Genomic DNA, 21,332 nt, shown 5'->3' with positions numbered 1-21,332 from the left:
AGAATTAAAAAAATATTCCTTTTTTTTAAAAACAAGAAACATATCATAATTAAGCATGTAAAATGATTTTTTTAAGAATGCAAGTATTATTTTAAAATGAAAATCCAAAATGGAATTCTTTCTTTTTGAAAAGAATTGTAAATTTTTTTTTTTTTTTAAATAGAGAAAGAGAAATAAGAAATTGAAAAAGAAAAATTAATTTTATTTTAAAAATTACAAAACTAAAGGAAATCAATAAAAAGGAAAGGAGAAATGAAAATTAAGTTTCAAATTATATTTTTTATTTTTGAAATAAAACACCAAGTGAGGGAAAATATCTTCTGTACTACCATGGTACTGAAGACTCAATACATTTTTTTATTAAATTTGAAAAAAGGTAATATAATCAACTTTTTTCTATTTTACTCACTTTTTCTAAGATTATTGTCACTTAAATTCTATTTTTTTTATTTTTAATAAAGAAGTATATACTTCTCTCGTATCAAAAATATGCTTCAATAGACGATACAAAAGATAACACAAACCTATCTGCCCTAAGGGAGCGTTTGGTTGAGGAGAAATTTTTTGAATACTAGAGAAATGTAATTGATAGGAAAATGGTTGGAAAATGAGTTTAGTAGGAAAATGTAAAAAAAGTTGTTTGGTTAGAAAAAATTTACCGGGCAAATTATGTAAGATTTATAAAGTCTATGTTTGGTTTGAGGTAAAATATAGATGAGGAAATAAGTGACAATTATGAAAATATCCTTATTTGGTGAATTAGCCGTGTCTAAGGACCGATTTGAGTGAACAACAGATGACCATAGGTATACATCAAATCTAACTGTGGTCTGTAAAATAATTTCTTCAAAGGTTCAAACCTCCTTTGCCTCTTTAATTTTTTGCATCAATTTAATGTTAATTTTTTGTGCTGGATAAGTACATGATTGGTGGACTTTAATATCCTTTTTTGTGATGAGCTTTTCCTTAACCAAGAAATGAATGTTGTTATATACATGTACGATGGCATTTAGAGGTGTCAAATGGAGTAGTTAAAACAACAGGGTGGCCTTTGGAGGTGTGAAATGGAGGTGCAAGTTCGTCACCAATATGAATTCATTGAAATGCTTCAGCAAATTCTTTGTGTGCTTTTAATTAGACAAGTGGTTCATCTTTATTTGCCTTATAAAATTAACCATTGCATATTGGTAGAACTGATAGATTATTTGTCCAGTTGAGAGGACAACTTCTTCATCAAATAACTGATAAGGTTTCTGGTGCTGGCTGGATAAGAGCCATGACAGCTGTTTCATTCAGAATGTGGATAGATTGTCTTATAGAATTAACCAGTTCATACTGGTAGAACTGACCATTTTGTGAAGGTGTATGTGTTCATGTATTAACCAAATAGGCACAATATACTCAAACCTCACAATCCTAAATCATCTTCATTGAAATAGTTAAGTAACTGCAAGAGTTTTACAGATAACAAATACATTACTAATATTGTCATCACAGATTCACATGACCAATGAATGGCAGTAACAGTAAGTCAACTACTAATGCAACATATTTCTGCAAATGTCCCTTGCTGTATGGTTCTGTTTGTGATACTGTGTATGTCGATCATATAACTATGATGCCAGACACTTTCAATCTATGTTGTCGGGTAACTCTTTGCTTCAGATGACAACCCAAAAGTCTTCCCGCAGGACACACACATGTGAAATGTCAAACATGACAACAACAAATAGTACATAATCACCAACCTGCTGCATCTTCAACATGCCTGCTGCCATATAATACTGTAAAATAAAAACACTAACCATAAGATAAAAAATATTGACTTAATATTGACTACCAAACTTAATATGAACATACCTGTTGTGTTCAAGCTATGCAATGTTATCTGTTATGTATCTCAAGCACAGTTGGACATCAATCCCAAAAATTGTCACGAAAGACTCACTTTTATATGTTTACAGCTATTGCCATATTAGAAGACACACAACATCTTTCTTCTTCCTTTGTTCAAAACCGAATAATATGGACAACGAGAATCAACTATTGCCATATTACAATACACACATCATCATCTTTCTTCTTTCTACAGATGGAAACTATTAACTGCCTCATCAGGACGAACTTCCAAGAGGTGGTTATAGTAATATATATATAGAATAGGTGGGAGTCAAGACTGATGAGGGTACATAGGTGGATCTTGTATAGGAAGGTTAAGATAAGGTAATGTGAATGTGGCACAAAAATTTGTGTCTGACAGCTGTATTGAATAAGAGCAAATGAGGGAAATATGACTGCTGATTTGGATAAGATATCATCGTAGGAATCAATTCTGAGGTCAAAAACATGTTTATGAAGCAAAGCAGTTGTTTCTAAATTCTTGTCAGTATAAGGTTTGTTTGTGGCATTCTTTATAGGATGTATCTCACATTCTTTATTTTTGTCTCTATGATGTAATAATCAAACAACGGAAATAATTATGTTAACCATACAGAGTTTCCGGTACATAAATACGGAATATACATAACCAAAAACGTAATGAGATACATATATGAAAAAACAAGCCTTTAATCAAATATGCAAACGCCCAAGACAATAATACGGTCGAACATAGCTCATATCACTTATTCAAGACAGATCGAACCAAGGAAGACTTACTCGAGCGGAAAGGATGCAGGATCTGTTGCTGTGAATGTTGGTTCTGTTGACGTCACTCCTCAGCAACTACAAACGGTTGGAAATGATGCAGGATCTACGAAAAAAAGGGTCAATCGTCAAGCTGAAGTCCGACAATATGGTTCCTTCCACCATGCATTTTGTGAAATAAACTTAAACAGAGGCGAAAATGGTAAAGCACATATTTTTGGAAGTAAACACCATAAGCTATTAAGTTGTTAAACGACGCTTACTTCCTTGGTTACTCTTTTGGGTCACAATCGAACATGCAAAACCAGGGAGCTTCCTCTCGTCGTTTCCTGATTTGCTCTTCAACCCACAAAACGAAGATAAGCTTACGCCGCTGACCTTATCTTTCTTCGCGCTTTAGATGAGGTTAATATGGTCTGATGCCATTTTCCCTCCCCTTCATTTCCCTGGCTAAGTTTGAAAAACCACATACAAATTGGCTTTCGTAACAGTGAATTTTCCTTGCTATCTACTACAAAATGCTGAAAGCTATGCAAATCGCTTAGATGGGGAAATTGAAGGAAACCGTGAACCAAACATGGTTGTTTTGCTTTCCCACTTTCACTTGCATAGGCATCCTCCTCGATACCCCGAACCAAACACCACCTAAGGGTAAAAAGTCCAAGTTCTGTCAAACACAATTATTGCTTCTACTTATTTGGATAGCTCGTAAGATGACTCTATTATCACTCCATATTATCCAAAGACTAATAAGTAATATAGACTTTCAAAAGTCAAGTTTCTCATGTTGTACCTATCTAATTAATGAGATCATTTATTATGCTTAGGACCACCAATGTTGTCAAACTCGAGTTTCTACGTAGAAACGAAAAGAGGTGATAGAAATGTAAAACGTAAAAGTGACACGAAACGTAAAGTTTATACTTTCTATTACTTAAGGTCAAGATACAAAATTATATATATGCATGTAAACAAATATCACATAATGAACATGTGTGTTGAGCCACTTATCTACCTAAAAAGGAAAATTATTTTTGATAACCAAGTATCAAAATTATAAACAGTGATAATTAACAAGTAATGGATAACCGATCTGCTCTAACTGCTTCATACACTCTGCAGATTTTGGATCATCTCTCATCAGGATATAATTCCACTTCTTTCAATGCACACAATGATCCAAAAACACAAAACGATTCTTATAGCATAACTTATAGAATTGCAGCTTTATAAGACATAATTATAAAAGACATATATCCAAACAAAAAGATATCAAGATAATGTGCATATGATTTGGGACAAACGAAAATTGGTTTTTTTTTGTAATTTTTTTTTTTGTAAATCTTATTTTTTAATTTTTTTCGTTTTAAGTAAAAACGGTTAAAATAGTAAAAACTTAAGTTTTTATCCTTTTTACACGGCGTTTTTACTAGTTTTTATTAAGGATCATTTTTACGTGAGTTTTAACACGCACCATTATAGTAAAAACGTAAGTTTTACGTTTTTACACTAGTTTTTGATGATAATGGAGACCACTATTGACGGGGTGATTCTCTTGTGAAAATAGGGAGGGCCAAAAAGGAAGGCAAAAAATAGCAAGAATAAAAAGGGAAAGAAAAAATGTGTGTTGTGAGAATGAGCACCAATTTTTTGTGTGATGCGTGAGTCTAAAAAATATTTCCCTAATTAATAGATAAGGATCAAAACCATGAAGCCAGCCACAAATAGGATTAGACCATTTCAATTCGGTTACTCTATAATGCAGTATACAATTTAAGTGATAAATTTATATATGTACGTCAAGGAAGTATTAAGTCCCGCCAGTGACAATGTAAAGACCCTTAATTATAGTATCATATATTTTTGCTTACAGTTTACTAGTAAAACAGTTTAACATCCTTCAATTAACTCGTGATTAACAAGTTTGGAATCATAAATCTCTTCACCTCTTTTACAAACTTCTTTTGCACTCTCCACCCTTACCCTCATCACCATCTTTCCTTTTTTTGATGTGAAAATTTCTACTCTTTCTTTACAGCCATTCAAGCAAGTTGCAAATCTCTATGCCAGCAAATAAAGAAAAAGGTAGGAAGGAGGAAAGCTCCCTTGATTTTTGGGGTACGTCTACTGCAACGTGCTAAGATTCTCACAAAATAGACTTAAAACAATGAGGTAGGATCTTTTGACATAAGTGTCAAATTTAAATCATTTGAGAGTCATTAGATAAAAAAAGATCAACGACTCTGATTTGTAAACATGTGACCACCATTGATCTTTTTTGATCTAATGACTCTTAGATAAAGTGTCAAATTTCAAATTTGATACTTGTGTCAAATAATCCTACCTCTAAAACAATTCATAAACAAAACAAATTCATATAACACTGACTACCTATTGTTATATAACTTTCGATTTCTACAACGTAACCAATCAGGCCTTAAACATATTCCTGCTATGTATGCATCACTTGCATGCATTTTGATCGTTTCCATAATCTTAATAACTCAAATTAAATGTTGATAACCAAATAAATCTTGAAATTTGTGGGTGAACTTTACGACCCACAAAGGGTTTTTATGAAACCCTATTGGATGATTGATCGTGCATCAATTATACTTTTTTACCAACATTCCTTCAATCAGTTAGGCATATATGCGACGCATTCCTTATCTGATTTTAGTACTTTTTTTTAGCTGGTACTTACAAAAGTAACAATTTCGTTTTTTCTTTCTTTCTTTCTTTTTAAATATCAAGCCCCCTTTGGATAAGGATGATTTGAAGATATAGGCTTCAGGTATTTCATGAAGTCAAAAGAGATTGATGAAACAAGTTGCGTGACGTCAAGTAAATGGCGTCGTTTCTCCTTCACTTCTTTAATTTTGTTGCAAACTTATCCACGGCTTTACCCTTTTTGTGTTATGCTTGAAGGAGAAGAAAATGCCAGTTCCAAATTAATTGGAACCCTTTTTTTCACTATAACTACTATATACCCCAAAACACCAAACTCTTAGCTCATATACTATGTTTTGTATGGTGGTTAGATGGTGAAAATATTTAGTCATGCTCACATTGACCAAAAGTTTTAACTTTTTCATTCTTTGTTTTTAATTCACCTTTTTCTTTTTACCTGCATTTTGATTAATTTTTCATTCTATAATTTTCTATTTTTGGAACTCATACTTTCTTCCAATGCTCATAAACTCTGAAATCTGAACCTCTTTCTAATTAAGGCCAAAACGTTATTAGAAAATTTCAAATTTAAGCTTCTGATCTAATATATTGATTATATCGATACCGATACTATGTTTTCATATGTAGGATCATCTTGCATTAATACATATAGATGAGCATTTATTTGTATCTTATATATTGAAACAAATTACTTGCATCCAACACATGCTTTATTTAATGAATTTAAAGTCATCACGAGAAGGAACCGGATGAGTAGTAAATAATAATAATTTTGGTTTTTATAAGTTCATCTTCTTCTGATTCAATGAATCCAAAACTAAATGCTATATCATGCTAATTTGTAAATGGTTAATATATTTTTGGTTTTTATACGCAATACTCATTTAATTTGTAATTTGGTCTTTTTATTTCAGTTTAGTCCTTATAGGTAAAGAATTTTTAATTCGATCCTCACCACATGTTGATGTTCTAATACAGTTTGTTGGAATTATAATACAATAAAATATAAAGGCCAAATTGAAAATAAATATCAGGTATGGGGACGAAAAATATAATATACTACTAGTGTCTATATACAATAATCATTTTTAATTTGATTCTCATAATTCAAAGTAATTCAACGTTATCTTATCTGAACTTATTAAAAAATTGGGATCATTTCTTATACGATTGTACTAAATTTAAATTTAATAATGATCGAGTGAGATTGCTTGTTCGGCACAAACGACTAAGAAATTCCATACATATGATTGAAAAGGAATTTTGTTCTAAAGTAATAACTTATGTATAAGAGATTTCCCTATGATTTGAAGTTTGAATAAGGGAAATGAGTTCTCGACCTGCAACAAAGGTATAATAACCAAAAATATATTTTGTGCTTTATAAATTTAATTAGTAACTAAAATAAAAAATACTCATGACCTTTACTTAAATGAACCAGTTTAAAACATTATAATGAAGGCACCCAAGTGAGAAAGACATTTTCGTGTGTGTCTCTTTCATATTCATTGAGTGCTTCTACTCCCTCACTCTTACTCGAATTATTGTTGTCTGATTTTATCTGATATTTTTTTGTTTTTTTAATCACGTACCCCTTCTCAAATTTGAATAAATGTAACATTATTAGGGGTTCAAATTCGAATCCTGACTTTCGAAGGTTTTACGTAATCACTATTTACAACTTTAAAACTACATAAATAATTGCTAATTCATCATATATAAACTAAACACAAGTCGCAATTGTGAATCCTCCTCCTTTGATCCGTGCATCTATGTACAGCTTGAGGTTTGAGAATAGGACTAGTCGATTTTAAATGTATTTATGATAATTATTTCATCCTCTCACTTTATTTATAGGGAGAAATGGATTTTTTTCTTTCTTTTTTTGGTGCCCGGAATTAATCATTCAAGTTTTTCTTATCAGTCTCGTATTCTATCTTTGGTTTAGTTGTGGGGTATGAAAAGAGTTTAGTTTGTGTGGCATTGATAGTTCAGCATATGCTCTATCCTGATTAACTATTTAATTAATCTAGAATAAGTTTTATTCTCATTCCAAGTGAAAAAGAAATAAGCATCAACACCAACGGGGATTGACTCAAGTGGTAAGGTACTTGGGTTCGCTTAAGTAAGGACTCGAGTTTGAGACCTTGTGTATGCAAAAAATTCTCGCTGGGAGACTCACCTGTCAATGCTAGGTAACCTACCCGGATCGGACTGGACATAGTCAGGGCGAAGCCCCGAAAACCAGTGTAGCAATCCAAAAAATAAATAAATAATAAGCATCAACTCATAAAACGCAAACTAGCATACCATACCAATATTGAATGAAACAAGTACATTTAAAAGAAGTTAAGATTATTTAATTTACTCGATTTTTTTTTTTTGATAAACATTTTCTCGATTTCATTACAAAAAAAAAAGGCGTTACCATATTAATACTGATTATATTCTCTTGTGTGCATTTGTCTAAAGAATTGTAAAGATAATTATGAGGAAGTGAACTTAATTAGGAATATAAGATTCCTATGTTTGGTATATATATATATATATATATATATATATATATATATATATATATATATATATATAGTAATAAAGATTATTGATTCCCAATTGTAGGAAAATAGAAGTTATCTTGTAACCCAACTATTAACTTCTACTTTTACTCCTATTTCTTCCATCATTTAAATTTTGAAAAATATTTCCAAAAATATTAAATGCTAATCAAATATGCTTTTGAATTTATATGAAAATAACATTCTTGCTTATAGTAATTTTAAAATGTCATTTTTATGAATATAACTATATACCTTAAAACAAATGTCTCTGGTTTAATCTCTTATCATTTATATGAATATTTCCACCAATTTTATTTTATTCGAGTATTATATACAAAACTCCAAAACTGGTCCAGCAATTTTTAATAACATTGTTTCAACCTCAATTTTTGGGAAAATTCTAATTTACTAAATTCCAGTATAATATCATGTGCATTTTTGTCCTTAAATTCAGAAAACGTGCAATGGCCAAGTGATTCACATTATTTCTTCATTTGCTACGGATCGGATAAGAGTTCGCTCTCAATATTTTAATCTTAATTTGAAAAAGACAGAAAGAGTTAAATATATAGTTGCAAAACAAATTTGAAGCTCCTTATTCTAATTTGCACGCTCTAAACTGGCCGGGTAGAATGATATGAGTTTATGGATTTAATTTTAATCTAATAATTATTAAGAAAACACTTTATGTTCCAAGTTTATACACCCCAGGTAGATCCGCTTAGCTCAAGCCGAGGAGCTCAACCTAACCAGAGGCCCAAGACCTTTTTACACATATCCATATTCCGACTAACATCATAGGTTTATAATTTCGAATTAAGAACAGTGATCAAAATGTCACTGTTCACTAAATTTTTTATCTAAATGTCACGTGAACAGTGTTATTTTTCAATCTGTCACGGGGGCAAGTTCGCTACCCGGTGTAGCGAACTCGATTTGCTGACGTGTCACGTTTCTAGTGGATATCAAGTTCGCTACACGGGTTAGCGAATTCCATATTCTTTTTTTTTTTTAACTTGGTACTTGTTATCCACTATAAATGTACTTGTTATCCACTATAAATGTGACACGTCAGCAAACCGAGTTCGCTATACCAGGTAGCGAACTTGCCCTCATGACAGATTGAAAAATAACACTGTTTGCATGACATTTAAGTAAAAAACTTGATAAACAGTGATATTTTGATCGAATTATGGGATCATACGCCATAAGCCTGGATGGTGGGTTTAAATCCACAATCCTTTCGTGCTCATTTAATACTACGATCCTTATAACTGTCTAGTAATACCACGATCGCTCCATGACTCTCTTCTATAAATGCTTAGAACAAGTATTATAAATACATAGGAAAAAATGTTTGTCATTTTAAATGACATAAAATTATGTCATTTTAAGAGAAAAATAGACACAGAATAATTTTTTTTATTTAAATTTTAAATTAAAAAAAAATCACTCAGATTCTCTCTCCCATGATTTTCATTTTCTATGTCTATCTCTCTTTTAAAATGACAAGCACTAAACCCAAATACATATACAGTAACAAAAAAAAGATACTTCAGATATCTCTCATTCACCCGTTCACACATAGCTGATATATTCATCGCATACACCGAACCTTACTATCTATCAACTTACCCTCTGGACTAAAATAAGTTAGTTTACTCCTTCTCGTAAACGGAAAAGCCAAAAAGAAAAGAGAAAGATGGTAGTCAGTGAGTTACTGTTTCATAAAATGATTGTAAATAGGGAATAAATAATATATATAAGGATGGGCCTTAACAAGTGGTAGTACTCAAGTTTCGCACTTGTACTTGGAACAGTGACAGAGTCAGTGACCGGATGATCAGTTGTGTTTTGTGTGGTCAATTTCAGAATAATAGGTTAACGAAGACATGCCATGCCATGCAGCCATAAACTGAACATGGACGAGAGAGAGAGAGTGAGAGGAGGAGAACGAGGAGAAGTTGGCGTGAAAGGTGAATGAAACTTGAAGAAAGGCATTTCATATCTTCGGCTTTAAATGATATCCGTATAAAGATAGATCAATGGTGATAAAGAAAGAGAGAAAATAGGAATTATAATCATTCAAAGATGATGAATCAATTAATATAAAGAAATAAATAAACAAAATGACACAATTTGGACTGATCAGAGATAAATATAGGGAGAGTGACCAAAATGCCACGCTTTGGCAAAAAAATTACCAGAATGCCACGTAAAATTTTCCAAACTGCCACGCGGTATAATTCACTACACAGTGTAGCGAATTATGTATGCAAGTAATTCGCTACACAGTGTAGTGAAATATGTCACATCAGAATACACAAAACCAAAAAGTGCCATATGTCAGAATGTTGAAATTCGCTACATAGGGTAGCGAATTTCAACAATTTTGACACATGGCACTTTTTGGTTCTGACGTGGCATATTTCGCTACACTATGTAGCGAAATATTTGCATGCATAATTCGCTACACTGTGTAGCGAATTATGTCGCGTGGCAGTTTGGAAAATTTTACTGTTCGTGTGGCATTCTGGTAATTTTTTTGCCAAAACGTGGCAAAATAATCACTGTCCCATAAATATATCTCAAGTAACTTAGAGAATTTTTTTTTTCTCCCTCTATATATATGGCAAACTCATTTTTGCAGCCGCTGCACATACAACAAGCCAGGATACAGTCCCAGATTCTAGGATACGGTTCCATATCCTGACTTTTTTTTTAAGAAAAGCAGTGTGGCCTACTTTTTTTTGTTAGCTGCAGATAGCATCTCTCTGAAGCCATGCACAGCAGAAAAAGTGCCCCGTATATATATTTATATATGATGAGGGATCTTTTGACTCTAGTGTAAGACTTAGAAGTCTTACTTCTCATCCTAACTGTTCATTTTCATCCATCTAACGGTTGTCTATTATTTGTAATTAATAATAAATTAATTAGTATAACTCAATAAACTATAACTGATAGATGTATATATGAAAATCAACAGTTAAGATGAGGAGTAAAACTTCTAAATCTTACACCGAAATCAAAAGATCCCTTATATATATTATAAATCATCCAGTATTCGATCGCTATATAACAGACGCTAACTAATCTGAATTTGAGTCAGGTAAGATTACAATGACGATAAAGCTTTCCCTCCCAAGTTTTAGCATAATTATATACCTAGGGCTCTAATTTGTGTCCATTGCTTAAGTTGGAACAATTGATTCACGTAGGGTTTAATATTTTTGTTATTTTTGCATAATTTCTTTTTGTAACATTCATGAGAAAAAGAGTGGATTCTATTAATTTTTTTCTCTCTTCTCTACTTGACGACGAGACTCGCTATTATATATGTGGCAGAAAAAATATTTCTACAACAAAGCAAAAGTATTTTTTTTTCCAATTTTTTATTATATAATCCTAATTATTGGTTAGGCAAGTTAGGTTTCCTAATATTCTGCAACTCAAGAAAAAAGAATTGTAATTTTTTCATATATAAGATTAATCTGGAATAAATAACATGACAATTATTCAACCCTAATTAATTTCAAATTCAATTCTAATCCCGAAATTCTCTTCAAGATTTGAAGGCAGTCCATTCATATTAATATTTATATTTCCACTTGATCGCCTATATATACTTAATATTCAATATTCAATATTCAACGTTCAACTCAAAACCCCAAAAGTGGACAAACAAAAAGGGTGGTACACACCGAGAGGATAATTAAGAGCATATCCTATCTCCTCTCTTTTCCCGTGTCTCTTCCCTCCCACTTGCTCTCCAACTTGCATAAACCGACGATGTACTATTCAAACAAAACAAACATGTTACCCATTTTTTTCTCTCTATTTAGATATTGCTTCAATGTTTCGTTTTCATTTGATTTCTTTCTCTTTCCAGTAGTTGGGTCTCGCTTATCTCTCTCACGCGCAAATTGAATTAAATTAATAAAACTACAAAATTGAGTTTAAATAAAACTGAGTGTCTGAACAAGCCTAAACATTTCCATTATTATACTGCAACTTGCAATTTTATTTTATTTTTGTTTACAATTACTTTCTTTTGATGTACGGGGACTGCAACTTGGGAAGTAAACATCATCAAAATTAAATATAAGTTCATGTTACAGCTAAAGACAGGTTGGAAGATATAGAGTATATACTCTTCAATATGTTACACCATTTCATTTTTTGTTTTTTGTTTCTGGCAAGGTCCTCGCTATTCATCTTTCTTTTTTACAATATTATAAACCTAAGTAAAATTTTAAAAGTCACATTGCAAATATATTTGAGCGAGAGAAAATAATCTTTTAACAGGGTATATTATTTTATTTCTGTCTAGATATACTAAGAAGAGATAGGACATTGTGCCTACCTTTTTATATGCATACTTTATCTATTCATTCTCAACACCGTTGGATCATAATTTTGTAAGGAGAGAAAATAAAAGTTAGTTGAGATTCTGATATAACGATATTGGAGATGAGTAGGTAGAATAGTCATAAAAAAAAAATAGACATAATATCTTATCCCAAATAAAAATTACATTATAAAGATAAAATATTTATAATAAAAAGTATATTATAACAAAAAGAAATAAACTCCGCAATCAATGGATCATATTATCTTTTTCTTTATAAAAAAATAAGACGTTTTAAAGCTACACATTCAGTCTATCACTCTCAGTTTGCATGCACCACAACAATACACGAGATATCAGATTAATTTGTAATAACCTAATCAATCTACTGCCGGATGATTACTCTAATTAGTAAAGATTGTCATTAAGTTTGACTTTAAATAGTGATTAGCTTTATATTTCCTACAAAAATCTCTCTAAAATGTTCCTTAGCAAGCATAATTATAGCTTTGTACTATTTCTAAATTTTAGTTACATTATAGAATATGTATGCGTATACCACTAATTTTTTGTATTATAAGATGTATGCTGTGCTTGTATGCAAGAGAGAAAGTGAGGACACAGCCATAGCCAATACATAACCAATACCGAAAATTGTATGACAATCATAGTCATCGTCATCGTCATATTCGCCTTAACTTTTGCAAACCCTATTTAAAAATGCTCCATATTTCATGTGGCCTGGAACTTGTACGTAATTCATGACATATATATAATAATATAACACTAGTTTTATATACAATCAAACAAATTAATTACTCAATTCACAAACAACATAAACTTACACATATCAATCAATTTATCAAACACATATATATATATATATATATATATATATACTTAGTGCAAATCTCTTCGTAATATCACCATCTCCACTACATTGATTTATAAAAGGAGGAGGCCCCAGTTAGATTCCCACCCACATTAACACTAATTGCATGTACGAATTACCAACCGTTATGTCACCATTGTTATTTTAATTCAATAGTTATCCAACAAAATATTTTTTATGGGTTATAAATCTGAACAAGTTAGGTTTTGATTCTATGGACATAAACATATATATACTACAAAGATACCTAAGATTATACCATTGTTACAGAAACCCAAGTTTTATTTTTCACTTTTTTCAGTTAAAATTAAGAAAACAAAAATAAATAAACAGAAAAATATTTCTGTTTTTACTACAGAAAAAATTTCTCTTCCACGTCCACATAAAAATGATGGATCTCTTTACAATGGAACACTCAATGTGGCAAAGAAATTTTTTTGCAATAAAACCGGATTGTCTACCAACTCATACAATCAACAATCTAGTAATAATAACAAATTAACAATTTTTATATTTATATAAATTATAAATGCAAAAACAAAAATTGTAAAAAGAAAAATTAGGAACAGCACTTGTAATCGTTGATGTTGTTGTTGTTATTTCGTTGCGTTAAGTTCTCTGCGGTTTTCGCGAGTGACTGAAGGTTGCACCGAACGATGGTGTCAACGAACACGCAAGTATCTTCCTTGGTGTTCCCCGGCGGCACGTCCACGACGTAAGATTCCACCACCACCGTGCCGGCGCCGTCGCCTGTAGGGTGGAGGGTCGTGACGGAGCGGTAGTTGGCGAGCCTGTGTTCCCCACCGACGACGCTGAAGCTGAGAACATGCCGCTCCTCGTCGAGGATCTCGAGGCGTTCGGTGCTCCGGGCGGCGGGGAGGCCGGAGATGACGTGGACCTCACGGAGGGTGCCGACGTCTCCGTCGCCGCCGATGACGTTGCAGCTCTTGACGAAGTGCTTGTAGGCCTGCGGGTTGTCGAAGCGTCGCACGACGGACCACACGGTGGAGACGGAGGCGGCGATCTCCTGCACCACGGCGGAGCAGCACTGGTTGGGGGAGACGGCGTGGGTGTGGTAGCGAGCCACTGCGTCGGGGATGGTGGCGGCGGGATTCATGAGAATGGTGTCTCCGCCGTGGAGGTTGTGGCAGTTTGCGACGGCGGTGCCGCAGGCGGGGTTGATCCTGTGGAGGAGGAGAGAAGACTTGGGTGGATTTGGAGGCATTTTGTTGAACTTGTTATGTTGTTGATGAATAAATGAATAATGACTATGAAGATGATGATTTCTAAGTTTGAATGGTGTTAATGAGGTTTTGAAGTTTTTTTTTTTTTTTTCAAAAATAAAAATAAAAATAAATGATAAAGGAAAGTGAGTGAAGTTTTGAGAAGAAGGGATCTTTTTGGGTTTGAAAGAGAGGGGGGTTGGTTGGGTTTGTAGTTAGAGTTATATAATAGAAGGAGCTTCGCTTCAAGTTGCATGTATTTTCTGTGGGCGATGTGAGAGAGAGAGGGTGGTGGGGTTGGATTTTCAAAAGATGAAAGGTTAAATGAGGTTCATGTGGGCGTCGTATTAAAATAGGGACCAAGTTGGTCGACTTTAATTTACCAAAATGGTGTTCTTTCATATCCTTTGTAGGATGTTCTCTTTTGCTTGTGGAACAAATGAACCTAGCTATTTGGTTACCAATCTTGTCCTTCTTTTTCAATTTCACGTGCTAAATTTTGAATCTTATAAATTAAACTTTTTCTTGTCACATAGCTTAGGAAATGCGACATCACCTAGCTTGTCTTTAATTCGCGATATTACATTCATAAGCTTTTACTAATTTGCAATTACAAATTGGAACACGTCATTTAGTTGTCTTTATTTGGATTTTGTGTAGACCTATATAAAAATAGGAAAAAGGTATGATCATGAAATTATAAAAGGAAAAATATTATATATTTTACTTTTCCAATTTCAGTTATATGATATATCCAAACACTTTTTAAATTTTCACTTAAAATCAAATTTCACTTTAAATATTCTTTATTATTAGTATTTAAAAAATGTGAAGTCGAAGGTATGTGGATTTTACATATTTATTATTGTATTTTGTATTGAATGTATTTACTATTTAGTTGTATTTAATCTTGAAGTGGGAGCATGTTAAATTTGAGTTTAAACACTGATCGGACCAGATACAGTTGGGATGGCCCAATGCGTATTAAGCCCAAATCACACACGGTTGAGACTCTTTGGGAGGTTACTGGCCTGGGCCTGGTATTGCTGTTGGGGGATGAGCCTGAACTCTTTGTCCTTCGTCCTTCACGTTGCTCCAGATGGGGGGTTACCTGCGAAGACACTCTGATGCTTAAGTCAGTATCAGAGGCAGGTGTTTATATTGTGAAAGTAAAGGATGATCGTACCTTAGTGGTACAACGTATGTTTATATAGTAGTCGAGATGTATGCTTGTAGGATGCCTTTCTTCATGGTGAAGGCAAAGGTTCCTTGTTACCAACGTAGTGTGGCTATCAGTGTTTAAATGTTGAGGAGCTTGCCGCCATGGTGTCTAGTAGTAGAGTCATAGCGAGCTGGAGCTGTCCGTAATTTACTGGTGTGAGGGTGCGGTGGTGTTGCCTTGGTTAAGTTTACAGTATGTAGAAGGTATCCTGTTGCGTGGGGAACAAGTACATCCTGCATGTCGTGAGGAGGTATTGCGCCGTGTAGGACGCGATAGGGTCATCGTGCTAGTGTGCCGCGATAGGGTTATCGCGCTGGTGTACCGCGACAGGGTTATCGCGTCTGTGCCTGCCCTTTATGCCTTTATTCTGGGTCCTATATGAGTTTGGGCTTTCATGTGTTTATTGGGCCCTGGTTAGGCCTATATTATATCCGGATCAAACACCAATATCCGAATTTATGATTGTTGTTGTGATTTTTTTTTTTTTTTTTTTTTTGTGATTTTTTTTAGTTATAAATATTTAGTAAAAAATATTTATCAACTTTAATCAAAGAAATTATACATATTTTTAGGAAAAAATATTTCTCTTGCAACAAGATATGAAGTTATCTTGTGCAACCCAAAAAAGCAATGTCATTTTGGGGTTTAGAAAAAAATCAAGGTATTTTGAAAATTTTATTTTTCCTTTGTATTAAGAATTTTATTAAGAGTGTGTATGACAATCATTTTGTTCCTCAACACTAATTCTGAGATGAAATAGTTTTTTTTTTATTTTGTGCCTTGGAAGAGTTTTGAGAATCAGAATTACATTTGTTAACACATATTTTTTTATTCTGAGAATCAGAATTACGTTTGATAACATAATACAACTGAGGTGCTTAAATATGGTTGTCAGCATCGATGGACGAGAGAGACAGAAAGAGATGAATGGCTGGTGAGATGTTGTGGCTTGCAAACGATGGTGCTTGGTCAAGGGGGTTAATGAAGGGATGATGGAGGAAGGCAATGATGACTTTGGTGGAAGGAGAGAGGAGATGGCTAGGTTGGTTATGAGAGACTTGCTTATGGGTCAGTGGTTTGTGTTTTGTAAATTCAGTGGTGGTGGAAGCCAGTGGTCGAAGGGTTGGGGTTTTAGTGGGATTTGGTCGAACAAAATCGGTGGTGACCGTGGAGGTTTGTGGCGGAGAAGATGATATTTAGGGTTTCAATGAAAGGTGGAACAATGATATTCGAATGAAATGGGATTTGTCAGTAGTGGTTTGGTTAGGCATGGTGGTGGATATGTGGTTCGCCGATGAATGTGGAAGTTAATAGCTGGCTTCTATGGTGGTTATGGAGGTCTGTGGTTGTTGGAGGTGAAGGACAATAGGGGTTGTTGGTCGATGGAAGAAGATGAAAGGAGAAGGGATTTGGGTTTCTAAAAAATAATAATTAAATTTTGTATTTTAATTTTGTTTCAGTATATTTTTAAGAGAAAGGATTGAGAGTGGCGAATGAAAAAAAGAATAACAGAAAAGTGATTATTATTTTGTGTCGTAGAACAGAGAAGCAAAAAAAAATTGTTTCCTTTTTTTATTCCCTAACACAAAAATTAAACTAGTTCATCCTGAAAATAAAAAAATAAATCAATTTTACCAAGCGCTGTTTTTATCCGTTTCTGTTCCCAGGAACAAAAATTAAAAAAATAATAATTATCAGATGGTTATCATACACCCCTTCAAATTACGTTGTTTTATGATTATAGGAGGCAACTTTATCTCCTATTATAGAAGAAATGTTAATCCCATGTTTTTAAATAATCAAATTAATATATGGGTTTTATAAGAGTTATGTTGTAGGAAAAGTGATTGTGTAATGTTATAAAGATTCGTTTTGCGTGCTGTAATTTTTTTTTCTTCAAAAAGTGTAGGTCCCACAAAATGTTGTGTGTGTAAGAAAGTTTGTTGTGTCATGTTAAATGACAAATGCAAACCCCTTAATATATTAGCTATTTGGGTATGGTTGGTGGAAATTTGAACAAAAGCCTCCCTTTGGCTAGACCAGAATGGAGGATTTAGAACTAGAAGTAAAAACATATTCAAATTCGCTCTATACCACCATAAAAAAATAAAAATAAATAAGAGACTTACAGGATTTGTGAAATTGCATGAGTGAATTTCACTAAAATACTTAAAAATAATGTATACATGAAAGAATTATAATTACATTGTGATATTTACAAGAATAATAAACAGGAAGAAAATATTTCTTAAAATACTAAACTTCCAATGCTACTTGAAATTAGTTAAGTAATTCAATATTTTGGATCCAACAAGTTCTATTAATTTAAATAATTCTTATTTTATTTGCTATTAGGTGGAATCTTAAATTTTCATTAATGAATGAATATTGTATAAGAGTGTATATAGTGTGTATTGCTCAAATCCAAGTTTTATATAATTGTTTTTTTGTGTGTAAAAATATCACAATCAAAGTAAATATCATGCAGGTTCTAAGACTATATATATTACTATTTATAGAAATATATTCACAGATAATTTACGAATAATAGGCCTTAAGAGGACTTGAACGCCAATTAATTTAATCGACCCCCCACCAATCCACCCATATTTAGTGTGCCAATCTTTATCAGTCGGGGATTATTTCAAAGGTTGAAGGGTATTATTGACCTTATGCTTCTTGGTACTCCATTCTTGTTTATGCCAAACTTGATGGCTGTTTTGTAATTTCCAGGAACAAGAAGGTTCGAATTGCCTAACTGCTCCGAGATAGACATGCAAATGGATGATCAAGTTGCAGGCAAGGTCGTACAACGTGAGATCATATAATTAAAGTTATAAAAAAAAAAGCATTTTTTTTTTTTGGTATGAAAAAAAGAGCATTTAAAGACACAGACTACACACCAATCTCAATATTATAAATAAATAAAAAAATTGACTTTAAAAAGAAGATAAAATTTGTTGAGATATATAATCTCATATTGGTTGTATGTGCAACTAATGTGGAGTTTATAAGGCATTGGGCACTCTCACCCTTTGAGCTAGCTTTTGGGATGGTGACCTCAAGGTTCTTAACATAATATCAGAACCTTCGAAATCTCACCGCCTCCCACATATAGGTGGGCTTGTATGTTGTTCACCCCTTCAAGCACATATAACTAATGTAGAGTTTATATATCTCAACAAAATTTAACCAAGCACATATTTTAGAATCTCAACACCTGAAGAATGCAAAGGAACCAGTGCCGATCTTAATTTAGTACTTATTTCTGAAACATTGTAATCTTTCATCATAATATTCTGTATATAGTTTTGATAGTAATGATCAGCTGATCAAGTTTTGAGCTGTCACACATAATTAATAAGGTCTAATTCATGATTTTTGGACCAGTTACTTTGTAATTGGTGAATCTTCCTTTTTAAGTTGTAGCTGAATGCTTTTTCAAGTTCTTCAGGAAACAGATGACAAATATACTTGCAAAGCACTCAAATCAGTATTTGAGTTAGCTAGTGAATTAGTGTATAGATTAGATGTGTACCTAAACATTAAATTCCTACATTGGGAGTGTTTGTTGGTTGGTAACTGGTTCACATTACGGGTTCATTAACACAGGACAAAATAAAAATATTTTTATACAAATATTTTGCATATATATAAGTTTTGAAAGCTAAATTAATAATAAATTATAACCCATAAATACTATTATTGTAACACTGCACCGATTAGGGGTTTATCGTTTCTACAAAATACAAACGCAGCCAAAGCAGCCTCAGAAATCTATCTGTCGTGGGGTCTAACAAAACTGCATCACAGTTTGCGGATTACCTTTTTTGTGCTTTAACGTGATGAGTCTCACTCTTTTTATGTTTCCCCTTTTTCTTTTTGTTCAAAATCTCAAACTGTATGTGATCTAGTGGCTTAAACTTTAAAGGAATTTTGCGAGTATTATTTATTTCAGTTTTAAATTTAATTTAAAATTTATTAAATATTTTCAGTTTAATTTAACAGCTTGTATAATTATATAATTTTATGTTGTTTTTTTTATTAGAGTTTGGACTTTTTTTCTTTTGTGCACATCACATAAAATTGATACCAACATGTGTGCCCTTTAATCTATGACCCTGCAATGACTACTTGGTATGTGATGTACCACAAAACTTTGCCCACGTCTGAACCTCTGGACCAAGCATGAGTGTATATATTTTCTATCATTGGTTGATTTAATGTTGACATTCATAGGACATAGGTCCCTCAAAATAATGCTACATAGTTTTCCTAAATTAATGTACAATGTTATATCAATATCAGGGACTACTCCCTCCTCAATTTCATTTTTTTTTCAATTATACATGTGGTAGATTAATACTTACTTAATTTCATCAGTAATACTTTAATATTTTTATCATTTTAATTTACTTTCAGCTTTCATATTCATTATTTTACCTTCATATTTTTTTTTCAATGTAAGTATAAATGTATAAATTCATTATTAAAATTTGTTCACTTTCAACACCCCATAAATGTTTGTTGGATGTGTCCCTCATCCATATTTTCGTTATAAATCTGCATACATATAGTTAATCGATTTTGATCATTAATTTATAATTTATATATATTTTTTTGGGTATAATCTAGAGGTACCCACATTCAATCTCTTCCGGTCACGTTGTCCTCGGAGTACGGCCTTAAAGGTTATCCCTCATTATAACAGTAGATCCATTAAACTTTATCGGAAGAAGGATGAGATTAATTTTTAATTAGAGAATAATTTATATATCTTTAATAGTATCAAGTCCCTCGTGGATGGATGCCCTTTTTATCATAAAAATTATAAGATTATAAGACTGATATCTTAATTGTTGATTTTTTAAGTTATATTCCCACTTGCATGCTTTTCAATACCAATTAAAAGGACTATTTTATTGTTTTAGTTGTTTCTTTTCCTAATTTAATGAAAGTTCTTATTCTCTTACTTTCCTTGTAGCTTCCACGTGACCCTCCCAACAAAATAAACGGGATAGCATATTGGCCCATTTGAGAAGACTGATTCCGTAGGCCTTCCCCTCCGCATTAATTAGAAGAAAAAAAACGAATATCGTAAGTGAAAAACACCCAAGTTATGGATCATTATCCATTGTCCATTTCATTCCGTTGAATCTTATTTTATTTTACTTTTTGAAAAAATTCAAAAAATCCCTTGTGGTGTTATTATTTTAAATCACTTATACCTTTATATATATATTCTTAATCACTTAACACCTGTTTTTTTTTCATATACACCTCTCCTTAACACTATTAAAAAATTAACTAAATATATCTATTTTTCCTTTCTTAGAAGAAGAAAATAAAATGATAAAAAAGAAAAGAAAAGTAAAACAAAAAATTATGAAAAATTAGAACACTTAATAAAAGACAAAAAGAAATAGAACAAAAATCAAATGTGTCTAAATAAAAAAAAAATAAAGAATAAGAAAAAATGGAAGAAAAAGAAAGCACAGTTATGAATTTTTAATATATTTGCTTTTAACTTTTTCTATTTTTCTGTCCTTAGTCTATTTATTCTTATTAAAGTAAAGTTCATTTTAAGTCCCTAACAAAAAATACAGTTCTCACTTTCGTCCCTTACAAAAAAAAAGTCAACTATTGGTCCTTCTACAATTCCAGTTCTTTGAAAATGTGGTCCCTTAGAAATTCAATGAAGATCCAATTTAGTCCTTAAAAAAAGAACTAATACGGATTTTTTTTTTGT

The 21,332-nt window shown here is 32.4% G+C and overlaps 1 protein-coding gene across 1 annotated transcript; it reads right to left on the bottom strand.

The window, feature by feature from the left end:
* Positions 1-13,697: 13,697 nt before the first annotated feature.
* Positions 13,698-14,642, bottom strand: LOC133305075 (abscisic acid receptor PYL4-like). Its single transcript, XM_061505206.1, has one exon. It carries the CDS (start codon positions 14,361-14,363, stop codon positions 13,698-13,700), a length of 666 nt encoding a protein of 221 aa, XP_061361190.1. The 5' UTR covers positions 14,364-14,642.
* Positions 14,643-21,332: the final 6,690 nt, after the last annotated feature.

The sequence above is a fragment of the Gastrolobium bilobum genome, unplaced genomic scaffold (assembly GCF_033153095.1).
Source record: "Gastrolobium bilobum isolate Gb01-03AN ecotype WA unplaced genomic scaffold, APGP_CSIRO_Gbil_v1 utg34677, whole genome shotgun sequence".
Lineage (NCBI taxonomy): Eukaryota > Viridiplantae > Streptophyta > Magnoliopsida > Fabales > Fabaceae > Gastrolobium > Gastrolobium bilobum.
The sequence above is the reverse complement of the archived record's forward strand: the minus strand, read 5'-3'. Positions and strand labels throughout refer to the sequence as shown.